The sequence below is a fragment of the Erinaceus europaeus genome, chromosome 7 (genome assembly GCF_950295315.1).
Source record: "Erinaceus europaeus chromosome 7, mEriEur2.1, whole genome shotgun sequence".
NCBI classification, from domain to species: domain Eukaryota; kingdom Metazoa; phylum Chordata; class Mammalia; order Eulipotyphla; family Erinaceidae; genus Erinaceus; species Erinaceus europaeus.
The window spans coordinates 20,361,799-20,378,298 of NC_080168.1; the positions used below are offsets into that span (position 1 = coordinate 20,361,799).

Consider the following 16,500-nt stretch of genomic DNA (forward strand, 5'->3'; position numbering starts at 1 on the left):
GTGTGCTAACTCGTTTCACCAATTATCTGTTTTATTTATTAATTTAAAGGCATTTCTTTAAGTCAGATATGAGAAGACAGGACTGAACTGAGCAAATCTTCTGCTCTATCAACTCAGCAATAGTTCTTGAACTATCATTATTCCTATTTTGTTTGTGTTGATTTTTTTTTTTTAACAAGAAAGTTGTTATGCCAAGGGTACAACTACACATCTCTCCCCAAATATATGCCAGCATATCTTGCCTACTACCAAAGCACCATTTCCTCACTTTCTCTTTCTTATCAGTATCCTCAGATCTGCCACTATTATTTCTGCTTTAGAGATGAATGTACTAGGACATGCAGAGGTAAATAATGAATATGTAGGAATCTTGGCTAATAAAAAGTGGATGCTACCCCAAAATTGAGTTTTGATCCTCTTTTTTGAGTTTCTAGCTGTTAAACTATATATGCAGATAAAAAATTCTTTTAAAAAGGTTCAAGTATTGTCAATTCAAGTATACACACTGTATTTTGAAGAGACCTTTAAAGAATGTGTCATTTCTCAAATTTACTTGATTGTGAAAGAAAAAAAAATTACTAAAACTCTCACAGGTTACCAGTGTTCCCTTGAATAGTCAGGAATAAATGGTGACTTACAGCAATTCCCAAATTTAGGTGATCATCAGAAAAACCTGGGAATCTTTAGAAAAATAGATTTGAATAATTTTAGCTAACGGAGGAGAGGCTATGGAATGTGAATATTTGTAACATAGTCTGGATGATACAAATAATATAGCAGTCATCAAAGGAATGCCACTAGAGATTTTTTCTTATCCTATCAATTTTATATTCTACATTCTGATAATTTTATTGGGAGGTGGGAGTTTGTAGACTGAAAAAATCAGGAACTCAGGGACTTAGTTTTCAATATTACCAACTATATGGCAAGAACTACACATTTCTTTTCTAATATTGTTTAGTTAGAAGAGTTTTCCTTTGGATACAAAGTTTCCCTTTTTGATCAAAGTCTTTACAAACTTGGATATTTTACAAATTAGATGCAACTTGTGCCAGATCCTGATGTTAGATATGCCAATATTTTATTGTTCTTGTCTACTTGTAACTGGGTTGTCATGGTGATAGTTCCTGATATCACATTTCTATAGACAATTGCTGAAATATCTCTTTGGATTTTAACATATTTATTGGAAAGTAAGATGCAAATGTGCTGCATTTCCCTGTTAAAGCTCAAGGTAGCAAAGTATAGAATAAAAAATACAGGAAAGCAATATATGGATATTACCTTTGTACATGATGAGCTGTATCACTGAAGTGTTTTCAGTAAGTTTCTGTTGGCCTTTGCTTTATTATCAGCAAAGTAATATTGTTAGACAAAATAATGTCAAAGTTCACTCAGATCCCAAATTATATGGTTAGCTCTTTTTCAAAATTTTTAAAATTTTATAATCTATTTATTGAATTGAGACAGCCAGAAATCAAGAGGGAAGGGAGTGGTAGAGTCAGAGATTCAGAGAGATGCTTGCAACACTATTTCACTACTTGCAAGGCTTTCCCCTGGCAGGTGGGGACCAGGAGCTCGAACCCGAGTTCTTGTGCATTGTAACGTGCACTCAACGAGGTACATCACTACCTGATTCCTTCTATGGTTAGCTCTTAAAAGTGGGAAGAAGTGGATCAACAACAGTAAAGAATGTTCCATCCTCTGAAGGGAGGCTGGACAACATACTCTATGTTCCACCTGAGGAAGATAAGTTCTGAAATTGGGGCAGCTTGGAAAGTTCCTACTCATGAACACATGAGTGAGCTCAGAATCTACAGGGGTGCAAAGGTCACATAGGCTCCTAAGCTGAATACGGGCCCCAGATCACATCAAATCGATGGGGTTTACAGTCAACAATATTCATACACCTCTCCCATATTTGGGATCTACTCTCTTCCCTGATCCAGCTTTCTGGTCATTTTTCCAGCCATGACATCAACTCCCCAGACAACAACTTGGATCCACCTGCCTATCAAATGTCAGGTTCAGAAAAAAAACAAAACTAGTATAGTCATGGACCCTTGGGATATAACTAAAACAGGCCTACTAACTACAAAAAAAGAGACCCCGAATTGTCATCTGCATTATTCCAGTCTTTATGTTGATGATTAGTCAACAATTTTTTGGCTCTATATTTTAACTCATTTTTCACCACCAGGTTCCAGATGGTTCCATGATGCCAACCGGACTTCCTTGGGCAGATGACACCACCAATGTGTCCTGGAGCCCACTTCCCCAGAGGCCTGTTCCACTAGGGAAAGAGAGAGACAGGCTGGGAGTATGGATTGACAAGTCAATGCCCATGTTCAGTGGGAAAGCAATTACAGAAGCCGAACCTTCCACCTTCTGCACCCCATAATGACTCTGGGTCCATATTCCCAGAGGGACAAAGAACAGGAAAGCTATCAGGGGATGGGATAGGATATGGAGTTCTGATGTTGGGAATTGTGTAGAGTTGTACCCCTCTTATCCTATGGTTTTGTCAGTGTTTCCTTTTTATAAATAAACATTTAAAAAATGGGAAGAACTGAAGACTATAAAAGAAAGTACATTGTTTATATAAACTGAAGAACTTACATAAAGTTAGATACTGGAAATCCAGTTAAATTTCAAGAAGTAACAATGCTATGAATATTTTAAAACAAAATTATTTCAACAGTTTCAAATACTGCTTAATTAAAAAAAACTTTTGGACAACTTGAATTGCTATAAATTTATATAAAAATTTTCAAATACTAATCTTTGTAAGGCATAAACGATGATATTATATCTATTATGTTGACAAAATCTGTAAGGATCCCGGTTCAACCCCCTGACTTCCCACCTGCAGGGAGTCGCTTCACAAGCAGTGAAACAGGTCTGCAGGTGTCTATCTTTCTCTCCCCCTCTCTGTCTTCCCCTCCTCTCTCCATTTCCCTCTGTCCTATCCAACAACAATGACATCAACAATAACTGCAACAATAAAACAACAAGGTCAACAAAAGAGGAAACAAAAAGTATATTAAACTTGGTTCATGGTCCCATGATAAAACAGGGAGAAGTGACTGGGCTTTCTCTGAGTTAGATGATGTAATGCAGTTATATAAAATGTCATCTGAACACTTTTTGCGAGAAATGGATGATTTCTTTTTGTCACTTTAGTATTTTATCTTCTTTTCTTGGTGTCATTAAGTCCTTGCAAGGATGACCTTATTGTTATGATCTGTACCATAAAGCTAGAGGCAGGAAAATCAACAATGGAGGTGTGTTGGACTGAAAATACTGATGCTAATCAGTAGTGATGATAAAAGTCCAAAGTATAGACTGTACGATATGTCAGTCAACATTTAACAATGACAATTGCTTGAGAGAGATCACCTGGATAAGCTTACCCAATAATTATTTTTTAAAGTCTTTCAGCTATGTTTAAAACTCATCCTCTAAAAGCTAAATGAACAGACCTTCCTTGTGTTGTCCTTTATTAGTCATATCCAATTCCAGAAGAATTTAAAGATGGGTGCTGTCTTTGTTGATTTCACAGCAGCCTATGACACGGTCTGGCACCGTGGTCTCCTAGTCAAGATCTCAAGATGCCTGCCTCCATGGGTGGCTAACACTATATCGTTTCTTCTCCAAAACAGAAGATTCCAGGTGCATCTGGGTGACAAGTCTAGCAGATGGAGACTTGTCTCAAGTGGCCTCCCCCAGGGCTCTGTTCTGGCTCCTACGCTATTTAATATTTACATCAATGACCTTCCAGAAACTTCTTCAAGGAAGTTCATCTACGCCGATGACATCTGCTGTGCAACTCAGGCATCCAAGTTCGACATCCTCGAGGAAACACTCACGAAAGACATGTCTCTGATATCTGATTACTGTAAAACATGGTGACTAATCCCTAGCACTGCAAAACCGGTATCATCTGTTTTCCATCTACACCATGCCTCGGCCTCGCGTGAGCTTAATGTGCAGCTTGGCGATACGAGAATCCGGCATGAAGCCCAGCCAGTCTATCTTGGTGTTACTCTCGATCGCACTCTGTCATTTCATGAACATCTCATAAAAACTGCAGCAAAGGTGGGCGCGAGGAATAGCATCATTGCAAGACTGGCCAGCTCCTCATGGGGCGCGAGCGCTTCCACACTACGATCATCATCTCTGGCATTATGCTATTCCACTGCAGAATACTGTGCCCCAGTATGGTTCTGTAGCCCCCATGTCCACTTGGTCGATTCCAAATTATATTCCTCCATGAGGATAATTTCTGGAACCATCCGTTCCACCCCAGTTCCATGGCTGCCAGTTCTTAGCAACATCGCCCCGCCAGATATTCGTCGGGATGCGGCATCATCTAAGTTCATTTCCCACGTCTACGCTCGACCGGACCTGCCAATATACGCGGATATCTTCGCCCACCCTGTCCAACGCTTGACGTCTCATCACCCAATCTGGTCCCCTACGCCTACACTGAGCTTCTCTGTTCCAGTCTCTTGGAAACAGAGTTGGCAGTCAGCTGAGGTAAAGAACAAACACCTCATCACAGACCCCTGCAAGCGTCAACCCGGCTTTGACCTAGCACGTTATGATTGGGCCCTCCTCAATCACTATCAAACAGGCCATGTTCCATCGCTGGGGAGCCAGAGACGACCCGAACTGCCCCTGCGGCTCCAGACAGACTATGACCCACATAGTCAACGACTGCCACCTCTCCAGATTCAAAGGAGGTCTCGAAACTTTACATCAGGCTCAACCTGACGCTGTTGACTGGCTACGGAAGAAGGGCAAACGCTAGAAGAAGAAGAAGTCATATCTGCTGTATAAGTCAAAGTATAAGAAAATAGAAATTTGGATAGGGTGAATACTTTTCCCAATCTTCTTTCTTCTTTTTTTTTTTTTTACCAGAGCACTGCTCAGCTCTGGCTTATGGTGGTGCAGGGGATTGAACCTGGGACTTTGGAGCCTCAGGCATGAGAGTCTCTTTGCATAACCATTATGCTATCTACCCCTGCCCCAATTTTCCCAATCTTAAAGTAAGGCTTTCTTGAAGCTATAAACAAAATTCCTATTCCCTAAAATTTCATATATACACAGATCAATTTCAAGTTAAATTACATAGAACGTTCTACAAATTCATATAAAATATATAGACAAGAGTGAAAGAATGAGATGTCAAATGGAAAAAAGGTTTCTTAATATTGACAACTTATGTGTATTGGTATGAGCAAAATCATATTTAAAAACACATTCAGAACCTTGTACAGCTGAAGAGAAAGGTGTGTAAGGGAAACTACCATATTTCTCTTGTAAGTTTTACTATCATATTCTGTTGGGGAGTCTGTAAGGAATGGACAGCGATGTCTGTAAACAACTGATGGGTGACCTCAGGTCTGTGTAGTGACTAACTGTGAAAGGCTCCACAAATCTTAGATGTGACTGCAAATCAAACACAGATCATCCCATGTGCGCAGGGCCCAGAAGCCCAGTCACAAATCTCGGCAGTCCAACTTATCACACAGTTACCACCATTAATGGCAGCATCTTGCAATATGAAAGGCAGCAATAAATACTGGTGAGTGAGCATGAAAAACTATTCCAACATACAACTAACCAAAGGGCTAAGTGACCATCCATTTTCCTGAAAGTTTAAACAAGAAGACTATTTCTAACTGGAAATAGAAGCCCCCCCGACCCAGAATAAAAAAATCACTTAACTGCAAAGTCATTTACCATTTTTCCTTCCAAGTTCAGTGGTTTCATGTTTAAAATAAAAAGTTAAATGAAAGGGACCATTCTCAATTTCCATTAGAATTCTTGCAAGAAAAAACAACAACGATAAATTAACCTTGGTGGTAGGTGTGGAGTTACACAAACTTACATAGGTGTGAACCTACTGCACTAAATTTTTATGACATAGTAAATATTCTACCATAATATTGATAAACCAATAAAAATATTATCTATTTTCTAGATTCAGTGTGGTTTTGTAGATAAAAAAAAAAAGCCACATGAGGACAATATGAGGAACAGTTTTAGAGAGAAGCAGAGAAATATACCATAGCGTCTAAACTTCCCTCAGTGCAATGGGGGGTAAATTTTTAGTTTAAATAAAATAGGTTCATAATCTATGAAGTTGGTAAGAGACTATACAAATTAAGCAGAGACTCTAGATATTAACAAAGATAGGGCGACCCGAACTGCCCCTGCGGCTACAGACAGACTATGACCCACATAGTCAATGACTGCCACCTCTCCAGATTCAAAGGAGGTCTCGAAACTTTACATCAGGCTCAACCTGACGCTGTTGACTGGCTACCGGAAGAAGGGCTAACGCTAGAAGAAGAAAGGGTTTTCCCAATGAGACTACCCAGTTTGAATCTACTTTTTCTGAATGGGTTAAAACTCAGATTAGCAAGATCAATATATTATTCTGTGAATGCTTGTAAGAAAAGCTATTCTTGAATTAATTTAAATGTTATTTTCCAGGCTTTTTTTTTTTTTTTTTGCCTCCAGGGTTGTTGCTGGGCCTCAGTGCCTGCACTGCAAGTCCACTGTTCCTGGAGGCTATTTTTCCCCTTTTTGTTGCCCTTGTTTTATCATTGTTATTGTTACTGGATAGGACAGAGAGAAATGGAGAGAGGAGGGGAAGACAGAGGGAGAGAAAGATAGACACCTGCAGACCTGCTTCACTGCCCATGAAGCGACCCCTCAGCAAGTGGGGAAGCCAGGGGCTCCAACAGGGATCTTTTTGCTGGTTCTTGCGCTTTGCACCGTGTGCTTAACCCACTGCACTACAGCCTGTCCCCTCCCTCCCACGCCTTTTAAATAGTAAAGACAGCAATGCATTCTATAAAACAAACTGCATTTTTTCAGAGTCAATATTTGTAGAATTAGTATTTCCATCTCTCATCAATGATACTCAATTAACTTCATTTTATGAAATGATGGTATTTTTCTAAGATTTTCTTTGGGTAAAATTTTACAAATCCTACCTCCCCACCCCCATGATTCTATTAGTTGCTATTGCTAACTCCATAAGGTCTCCCCTGGAAAAAATTTTAAAGTTATAATTATATTCTTATGAAGTCCAGTAATTCCTGTTACTACAATACTCACATTTTTTTTTACTCCTGTGGAGATATCTAACTGTAATACTTTAACTAGTATAAATGTCGTAGTTCTTATGCCTCTCCCAGAAACTTGGAAAATAGCTTGTGGGTGGATGCAGTGAACTGATTTTCTGGGAGGTGTGTACTATTAGTTCTTACAACTGAAATTTCTTGACAGCCTCCATTTCCCCATTTTCCCACATTAGTTTCTAAAACATGTTGCTTTCTATTATTACTCTGTATTTTTAAAAAGTCATCACCAAAAATAAATTTCAAAATCTGTTTTGCTCAGACATCTGTACAGATTTCATGTAACCTAATTGGATAGTAATGGTTGTGAGGACATAACATTAATGAGGCATCTAGAGAACTTATTTTCCTGTGAATGTACCCACTAAAGAGCAAGTCACTGCAGGCAGGGAGTCAATGCAGGCAGTTGGTGCAATGATAGAGAACAGGTTGAATCTATGAGATGCCCAGTTTGATCCCTGGCACTGACTATGACAGTGATGCATGCTGGTCTCCCTCTTAATTAAGTAAACAAAACTTCAGAGAATAAATCAGTCCTCAACTTGAACTAGGTTAATACTCTTTTATGGGTGTGCTGACTTGACAACACACTCCAGAAGATTTTCTGTCTTCTATGTTCTATATCCTCAAATTTAAAGTTTAAATGCAAATTGGGGGAGGGGCAGGCAATTTACCACTATATGAAAGCATGTTCTATTTATCATCATCATCATTATTTTACCAGAGCTCAGATCCAGCTTTTGGTGGTATTGGGGAATTGAACTTGGGATACTGGTGCCTCAGGCATGAAAGTCTCTTTGCATAACTGTTACCTTACTTCCTCAGCTCAGAAAAGATGTCTCAGAAAAAGACAAATACATATGTACAAAACGTGTGGCACACAAAAAAAATACACCAAAACTTGAAAAAACACAAAATCCAGAAACAAATAATAAGAAAATCAACAAGAGCTAGTCCCTGCTAAGAAAAGCATATCTTGGTCAAAATCAAAAACTGAATAGAAGGCTGAGTATTGACTGCAGAAATTTATTTTAATGTAAGAGACCTATATGCACAACCTGAAATAAGAGACCTATATGAACAACCTGAAATAAATAAGAGACCTATATGCACAACCTGAAATAAGACTTGTTTCAGCAGTAGCTAGTATAACCTTCAGTGTCTGACCTAAAACTAAATCAGTACAAGTTTCAAAGTATATATATATAAACACCGATTCTAGTTGAGTGTGAGTCATAGTAAAAAATTATTCCTTTCTTTAGGAGACTCAGCATGAAAGAGTTAAGCACAGAAACAAGGCTGGTGCAGCCTATATTTTCAATCAACTGTTTTTTTTTTTTGTAGAAAATGCTATTGTAATTTATTATTTATGCTTCTTATTTCTTAAAAAGTAGGTTCCAATGTCATTTTGCCTGGGTACACATAAAAGAAAGATGAGATAACTGACTATACAGTGACCTTTATCTTAATGTAATATTTCTGGAACACTGGGAAAATGTAGAATTGAGAACTGTCAAAAGGAAGTAGAGGAGAGTGGGGTCCATTTTCTTGTTAACAATACTGGGAAAAGAAAGTCTATAAGTAATATTATTTTTTCTATCAGGTGACACATGTGAATTGGTGATTAGAAAAGAGTGAAATAGGGATTTAAGTTTTGCTAACCTATAGAATGAGGTAGCATATCTCAGAAAGGAGATGGCTACTGCACCGCTTAGATGAAGATTAAATCCAAGATGAACCTTAATTAGGAAAAGGTAGAGTGAAGGAATAGAAAGTAGAGAGTGCTCCTAAGAACTTGTAGAAACAGGTACTTCTCAAACAATGTGAACCCTCTTTAAGTGCCCAAAGAACATTTAGTTTTTACCTGAACTTTGAGTGTTTCTTTAGCTAATGAAAGTTCAATCAACACAAGTGATAATTAAAGCATTTAAATAGAACTCTTGTGAACTTACTTTGTGGATTTAGTTGTAGTATGACTCATGTCATTTGCCAAGAATGTTTTGAAAGCATATCATGTGGTTTCCTTGGTGCCAGAGCTGGGAATGGAGAAGGAAAAGAAAATTGTCTCTAGTCTCAAAGAGACTGCTATCTAGATAAAGAGATAGATAGTTTTCGCATTATACTATTGCAGTGTAATAGAAGCAGTCGTAGGGGTGAAGAGTGTCTAGGGTTGAATTCTATCTAGCTCCATCTCTCCCCCTTTCTCTCCAGCTCTTTTATTTTTTTTAAACATCAGTCATACTTAAAAAAAAATCTTTAAGTATTTATTACCGAATAAACACAGAGATAAATTGATATGGGAATGGGAGAGAGACAGAGAGACACACCTGCAGCCCTGCTCATCACTTGGGAGGCTTTCTCTCTGCAGGAGGGAACCAGGGTCTCGAACTTGCTTTCTTGTGCACTGTAATGAGGGTGCTTAACCAGGTGCGCCACCATCTGGTCCCCTCTAGTTCCATCTGTTTAGAGTTTTTTGATATTGAGAAAGATACTTCAACTCTAATCCATTAGTTTTCTTCTCTGTAAATACATCATAATGTTACTAAATGAGATGTTACAATACACACAGATACCATAACAGTTTTGGCTATAATTTCAAGTTTGTAATGACTAAATTGTTGCTATAATGGCATGTTCTAAGTATATAGGAGATGAGAAAGACCCATAATATAGTAGTAGGGCAGTCAGAGGATTTCCCAGTTAAGATGAAACTATTTAAAAATAAAAATGCTTAGGGAATTTTTGAAGTAATAAATCTGTTTTATACAAGTTATAAATAACTGTTTAGACACATTCTACACTGTAAGATAGCATAAGAAACAAAGTCACTGAGATCTTGATGAGCAGCATGTAGATGATATTAAAGTAAATTTAGATTTTTAAAAATATTTTTGTATTGTATTTATTTATTGGATAGGGACTGGCAGAAATTGAGAGGAAAGGTGGTGATAGACAGGGAGAGACAGAGAGGCACCTATAGCACTGTTTCACCACACACAGAGCTTCCCCCACCTGCAGAGGTGGGGACTGGTGGCCTGGACCCTGGTGCTTGAGCATTGTAACATGTGCGCGCAACCAGGTGCGCCACCACTTGGCCTCATAAACAGATGTTTATCCTAAACACTTGCCAGGAAATTTTGGCCCTTGAACAAGTTGGTTATCTTACTTTTTTTTTTTTGTAACAACCATTAATATTCTCTCAGCCATTAATATCTCCTTATCTCTATGAAAGTCTATCCTTGACTGCAAGATAATCCTGTTCAAAAACTACCTTTACACTCTCTTGTATAGTAAGCAATCTAATCAATGACTTTGGGGCTTTTTTAGAAGGACATATAAAAAGTATATCCTGGTACAACCTCCTTAATAATGTGCCAAGATTATCAGGGGAAAATATAACTGGTTCATCTTTATGCACAGAAAAATCATGTTTGTTTCTTGTTACACTTTAGACAATATAAATATTTTGGCTCAGTATTCAGATCCTTTCCCATTGTTTCTTATTACAATGATATTTTAGTTAATCTGATCTAGCTTCCTATAATTCCACTTTCAATCTCTCTGAAGATTTCATTTAGCCAAATGTTGATTTTCTTCAAGCAGTATCCTCTAAGGAATTTTAATTTCCCCAGCTTATTAAAAACAGTGTCAACTGGGAGTCGGGCTGTAGCGCAGCGGGTTAAGCGCAGGTGGCGCAAAGCACAAGGACCGGCATAAGGATCCCGGTTCGAACCCCGGCTCCCCACCTGCAGGTGAGTCGCTTCACAGGCGGTGAAGCAGGTCTGCAGGTGTCTATCTTTCTCCCCTCCTCTCTGTCTTCCCCTCCTCTCTCCATTTCTCTCTGTCCTATCCAACAACGACGACAACAACAATAATAACTACAATAAAAAAAAACAAGGTCAACAAAAGGGAATAAATAAATAAAATATTTAAAAAAAGGATTAAAAACAGTGTCAACTTTGACATAAAGGGAAAAACTTGTTTGTTGAAATTATTATTTTGCTTAGAAAATATGCATCGTGAATTTTCTGACAGCCAAAAAAACAAGCTTCTGATACCAGAATCCCGTGTTGAGCTTCACATTAATGTTATAATCAAGACTGATTTAAATTCCCACATTTTTCTTTAAAAAAAATTTTATTATCTTTATTTATTGGATAGAGACAGCCAGAAATCAAGACGGAAGGGGGGGGTTGAGAGGAAGGGAGACAGAGGGACACCTGTAGCTCTGCTTCACCACTCATGAAGCTTTCCCCCTGCAGGTGGGGACCGGGGACTTGAACCTGGATCCTTGCACATTGTAATGTGTGTGCTCAACCAGGTGTGTCACCACCCGGCCCCTATTCCCACATTTTGCATGCCTGGTAAGTGAAAATTTTGCCTTCTAAATACAACATTCCAGTGTACCTACATCTACAGTGTCTTGTACACTAAACAACCAAATGAATGGTTTGGGGTTGTTGATAAGAATATATAAAATGTACACCATGGTATAGCCTCCTTAATAACATGCCAAGATTACTACTGGAACGTTCTATACATCTTTAAATTTTAGTTACTTTTGTTTCTCCAAGTAAATTGGAAGAAAATCAGGATGACTGATTATTGTTGATGCTTACTTAGGTAGATATAATTCACACAGGTAAGAAAATGATCTTGAAATTCTTTTAGTTGAATGAACTCTAAAATTGAACATCCATTATAAAATTTGGGTGAAATATAGAGGGATTAAGTACTTACACAGACTCTCCAAACACTAGAGTTTATTAGGAGGGAAACAACCATTTATTCAATAAGTGTTGTGCGTTAATCACCAAGAGGTTTCTAGTGTCACATAAAACATTTCATTATGACTTTCTAGCATATCCACCAAGAAAATAACTGCTACACTATGGAAATTTTATGGTCAATATTACTGTAACTCAAAAAAAAAGTTTTGAAACTCTATGTGAAGTCTGATATTCAAATGATGAATCTGAATCCAGGCCTATCTGATTCTTAGCATCAAAGTGCTATGAGAAGTCATACTTATTTTGTTAGAAACTTTACCATATTTCAAAACAGATAACATGACAGCTTTGGACTAGTGAAAAACATTCTTAGCCTCAATTCTTCATCCTTATGAGTTTGCTTTAAACAATATCTAGATCTCTTTTGAATCTAAATTCTTTTGTAAAAGGTAACATCCATTATATTTTTTTCTATTATACAAGACATAAGCCAATGCACATAGAATTGCTTGGGAGACTTGTACATATAATTTATTGTATATTATAAAGGGACATGCTAAAAGAGAAAGTGAGGGAATTATTAATATTTGTTTTATATATTGTTTACAAAAATAGCTATTATCTTTGTAATAAAGCAAATTCAATAAACAAGGAAAACTATTCATCCTTAGTGATGATTGTTAAGTTCAAAAACTTGGTTAAGATATATTTTCTTTATTGAATATTGTTTTTAAAATAGAAGCTTTACCTTATTTGCTTGGTCTAAGTGATATGTCCTGTTTCTACAGTGCCTTGTCGAATACTTGAGTTAGTTTTACATACTAGACATCTGTAGATTCTAGAACCATATCTAGAATCAAGACGTGTTGAGGTGATTCATTAACTTGAAAGTACAACTAGGTAGTGTTGAATGTATTCAATAGATTGGAAATTATAAATACATTAATTAATGTACTATACTCTTATTTGATGTCAATAGTTACTTTAGCACTCTTGAGTCTCTCATTTTTTAATATTGTGCAATACAGTATAAATGAAAGAGAAAATTCAAAAATAACATTTATAGATAAGAGAGTTGCATGTAATAATCTTTAAAAATTCTCTCATGTACTCAAGGAATATTAAAATTGTGGAATACTAGGGGGGAAAAAATAGAACAGGTTTGAACTCATAACCCAAAATGCCAATATTCACCATAGAGTGATCATGATCAGTTAAAACCCTATTTCCCCCATGTATTGATGTCTTCCACCATTATAGACTTAAAAGAAAAGAAACAGCTAATAGCATTTTCCTATCAAAGATAAACAATCACAAAGAAAACAATATATATATGTATATATACAGATATTGCCTATAAGCTCTAAGTACCTAGTCATAGAATTTTGTTGGATCAAATAAAAATCTTTTATATCAAGCCATCAAATCAGTATGACAGACACTCTAAGGCACAAACTGCTATTACATTTAAGGAAGACATTTTGATATATTAATTTATACCCTCAGGGTTCAGATCTGACATGTAGAACACACTAATTCAAACTATCTATTGGGGAAAAGAGACTCCAAGAAAATACAAAAATGAACTCGAAGTGACTTGAATATATGACACAAGCATAAAAAGAAATATTAAGGAGACTGAACAATTACAGTCCTTTAATATCTTTTACAAGGGACTATAGAAATGTTTCAGTTCTCTTTGGCATGCTATAAGTTAAAAAAATTTAACAATCAAAGACCAGAATGGGTACCTTGTTCCACAGTCATCAGGACCAGTGCATAGTCTTAATATAAAGATCACAACTCGAAGTGTGTCTGTTGTACTTGCATTTTCTAGCACTGGAAAAAATAATTCTAATCTATAATTAAATGATTCCAAATACAGGCTTATTAATAATCTAGGGCATTTTCTTTCACAAGATCTAAGCATTCATTTAAGAGACACATAAAATTGCTTCTCTTCAAAAACATATTTAACAGCAATAGAGAAGACATGTGGAATAGCAAGACATAGAAGATGTTACACATGACCCATATATTTCTGAAAGGAAACCTTATCATGAAACCCTATAGATATTGATGAACCAATTTATCATTTGTTAATCATAGTGCTACTTATGCTAACTGGAAACATTACTATAAAAGAAAGGAATATTGAGGGTAACTCATACCTTAAATTCCTCCAAGATTTTGTAATTTTTCCCATGATATTCACAAAAGTTTTTCACTTCTTTGCACTCAGGACAGCATCCATTGTGTTCTACTTTAGTACACTTCGGGTGAATTTTAGGACATTCTGGCTGGTCACAAACAGGTCCATCGAGAGCACAGACACATGGGCAGTTGGAATGCCCTGGGAAAAATCGTTCGCCCAACTTGTATACAAATCCGCTGTCATCCACACACCCTTTCCCTCGATAGTCATCAAAAATCAGATTGTCATTACTGGAGGTCTGGTCACCTTCATCAGCTGGATAGTCTTCATGACTGATGGCAGCAGAGGTGACCAATCCAGGGATGACCAATAGAAGGATGCAAGCTTCATGAATATGAAGAGCCATTCCCCTCCTCAAAGACTTATCTGGATGTGGTCCTAGTATTAAATATACTCAGCTCCTTCCATGGGAATATGAGTGATGGGCTGAAAATAAATATTAAAAATGATTTGAGATCTATAAGAGACTAGAAAGTCATTTAAGGCCACATTCCTAACCTGTTTGAGAACTCTTTGGAAGATACTAAGTCTCAAATAGACCCACTTTACACAACGATTTACACGTTATTATAAAGTTTAGGAGACTGATTCTAAGCAATACATGCATGATGATGTGTTCTCTATGGAATTCTTTCACCAGTGAATCTTTTCATTGAATCTGTCTTCAGAATTTTAGAGTTCTGACTTTGTAAGGAGGGTTTTAATTGTGCCTTGCCTCAAAAGGTGATTGATTACAAGTAGCTCTATAATATTTACTTCATTTTTTTTAACTGAACTAGTTAGTGGTAGATGTAATGTTACCACCTGTATGAAAAACTCAAGATATTGGAGGGAGGGAGTGGGAAACTTTACAGAAGGGAAGAAACTAACTGTAATATATGTTGTGGTTGAGATGGAGGTATCATAAAGGCCTTTCTACTTTTCTATTCCCGCAGTTGGAGACCAGATATCTCAATATTGGTGACTTACTTCAGTGAATATGAATCTGAGTTTTGAAAGCTTATCAAGGAATAAAATAATATTATTATTACACATTAAATAAAATATAAAATAATATAAAGAGCTCCATGTGTTGTTTACTATTTGTTAAAAAATAATTTGTACTGCTGTCCACACTTTCACTTTACTTAGGAAGTAAGCACCTAGTGGGCAGGAAAGATGTTATCTGTAAATTTTTTTACAGCAAATTAAGTACAGTACTCATGTCATATTGTTTCAATTGATTATGTCAATATTAAAATAAGTGCTACTCATACTCTTGAAAACATACTTTTTGAAATGCAAAATATTTGCATTTAAGGAATTTGCACAGAAAAATCTTAGCATGAATCTATTTGAGTTCTTAAAAATAGTACTGAGGTATTGTTATTCATCAACTATATTGCATTTGGTGGTATTGATCTTTGTGAACTTCACTTAGTATTAGTGCTTGCTGTGGAATGTTGGTAGTGGGTTCCTACTTAAAGGGCTAGAATTACTAGAGGCTCTGAAGAAATTGACTTTATAGAGCAGTACATAAGGAAAAGGACTGCCAATTGGTTCATTTGTTTACTTAAATGTTATTGGCCTTAGGCCAATATAACTTAACTTATATAGGGCATTTTCAGATTATTTGTAAATATTCTTTGTTGGTTTATTTTCAAATTGTAATAAGAAAGATAAGCTATCTTTTTCAGTCTAATACATATAGATTTTTTAAATAATTAAAGATGACATAAACTTTATGAACTATTATGTTTGCAGTTTAAGTTAAATTGCTAATTCTAGTAATAGTACAATGGAAGGTAGTATATTTGTGTCCACTTTCAAGATAATACCCGTCTCTGCTATTAGAATTCTTTTGAGCAGTGATAAAGGAGATGGATTTCTTTTAAAATATGTCAAAAATAATGAGTCATGACAGCACAAAAAATGCAAACCTATAATTCTACTTGAGAAGCTGGAAGCTCCTTTTGACAAAGCATTTTTTTCTCTTAGATACAGAAGCCACAAAAATAACAAAAGCTTCTAAAAATCAAACATATTTTACTAGTTATGGAATACATTTATATATCCCTCACATATTTAGAAAGTTTTACCTTGGAAGGAAAAAGGAGCTATTGTGCTTATTATAGTATTTTGGTAGTATCTGTTAATGCATGCAACAGAAGCCATATAAAATACACATATAATTCTACTTCAGAAGGACAAACAGAAAATGATACCCTTGCAAGCTACAGGTAGCTTTTAATGCCAGGTTATAGTAAATGTAAACTTAAGGTTAAAATATGGGTTTTAATATCCACTTTATATAAACATCAAACTTGATTTTATTATATGAAAAGCATTTAAAAATGTGCAGGAGACTAGGTGGCTTTTATCATAAAAACTTCTTAGGATATTTTATGTACATTAAAAA

The 16,500-nt window shown here is 36.3% G+C and overlaps 1 protein-coding gene and 1 long non-coding RNA gene across 2 annotated transcripts in view; one reads left to right on the top strand and one right to left on the bottom strand.

The window, feature by feature from the left end:
- VWC2L (von Willebrand factor C domain containing 2 like) overlaps positions 1-14,448 on the bottom strand; it is a 209,619-nt gene extending 195,171 nt beyond the window's left edge. Inside the window, exon 1 of the mRNA XM_007527942.3 lies at positions 14,059-14,448. Coding sequence (XP_007528004.1) covers positions 14,059-14,448 — 390 coding nt within the window. The remainder of the gene's footprint in view (positions 1-14,058) is intronic.
- Positions 1-16,500, top strand: part of LOC132539393 (uncharacterized) — a 299,247-nt gene that overhangs the window by 215,713 nt on the left and 67,034 nt on the right. The gene's annotated exons all lie outside the window — the stretch shown is intronic.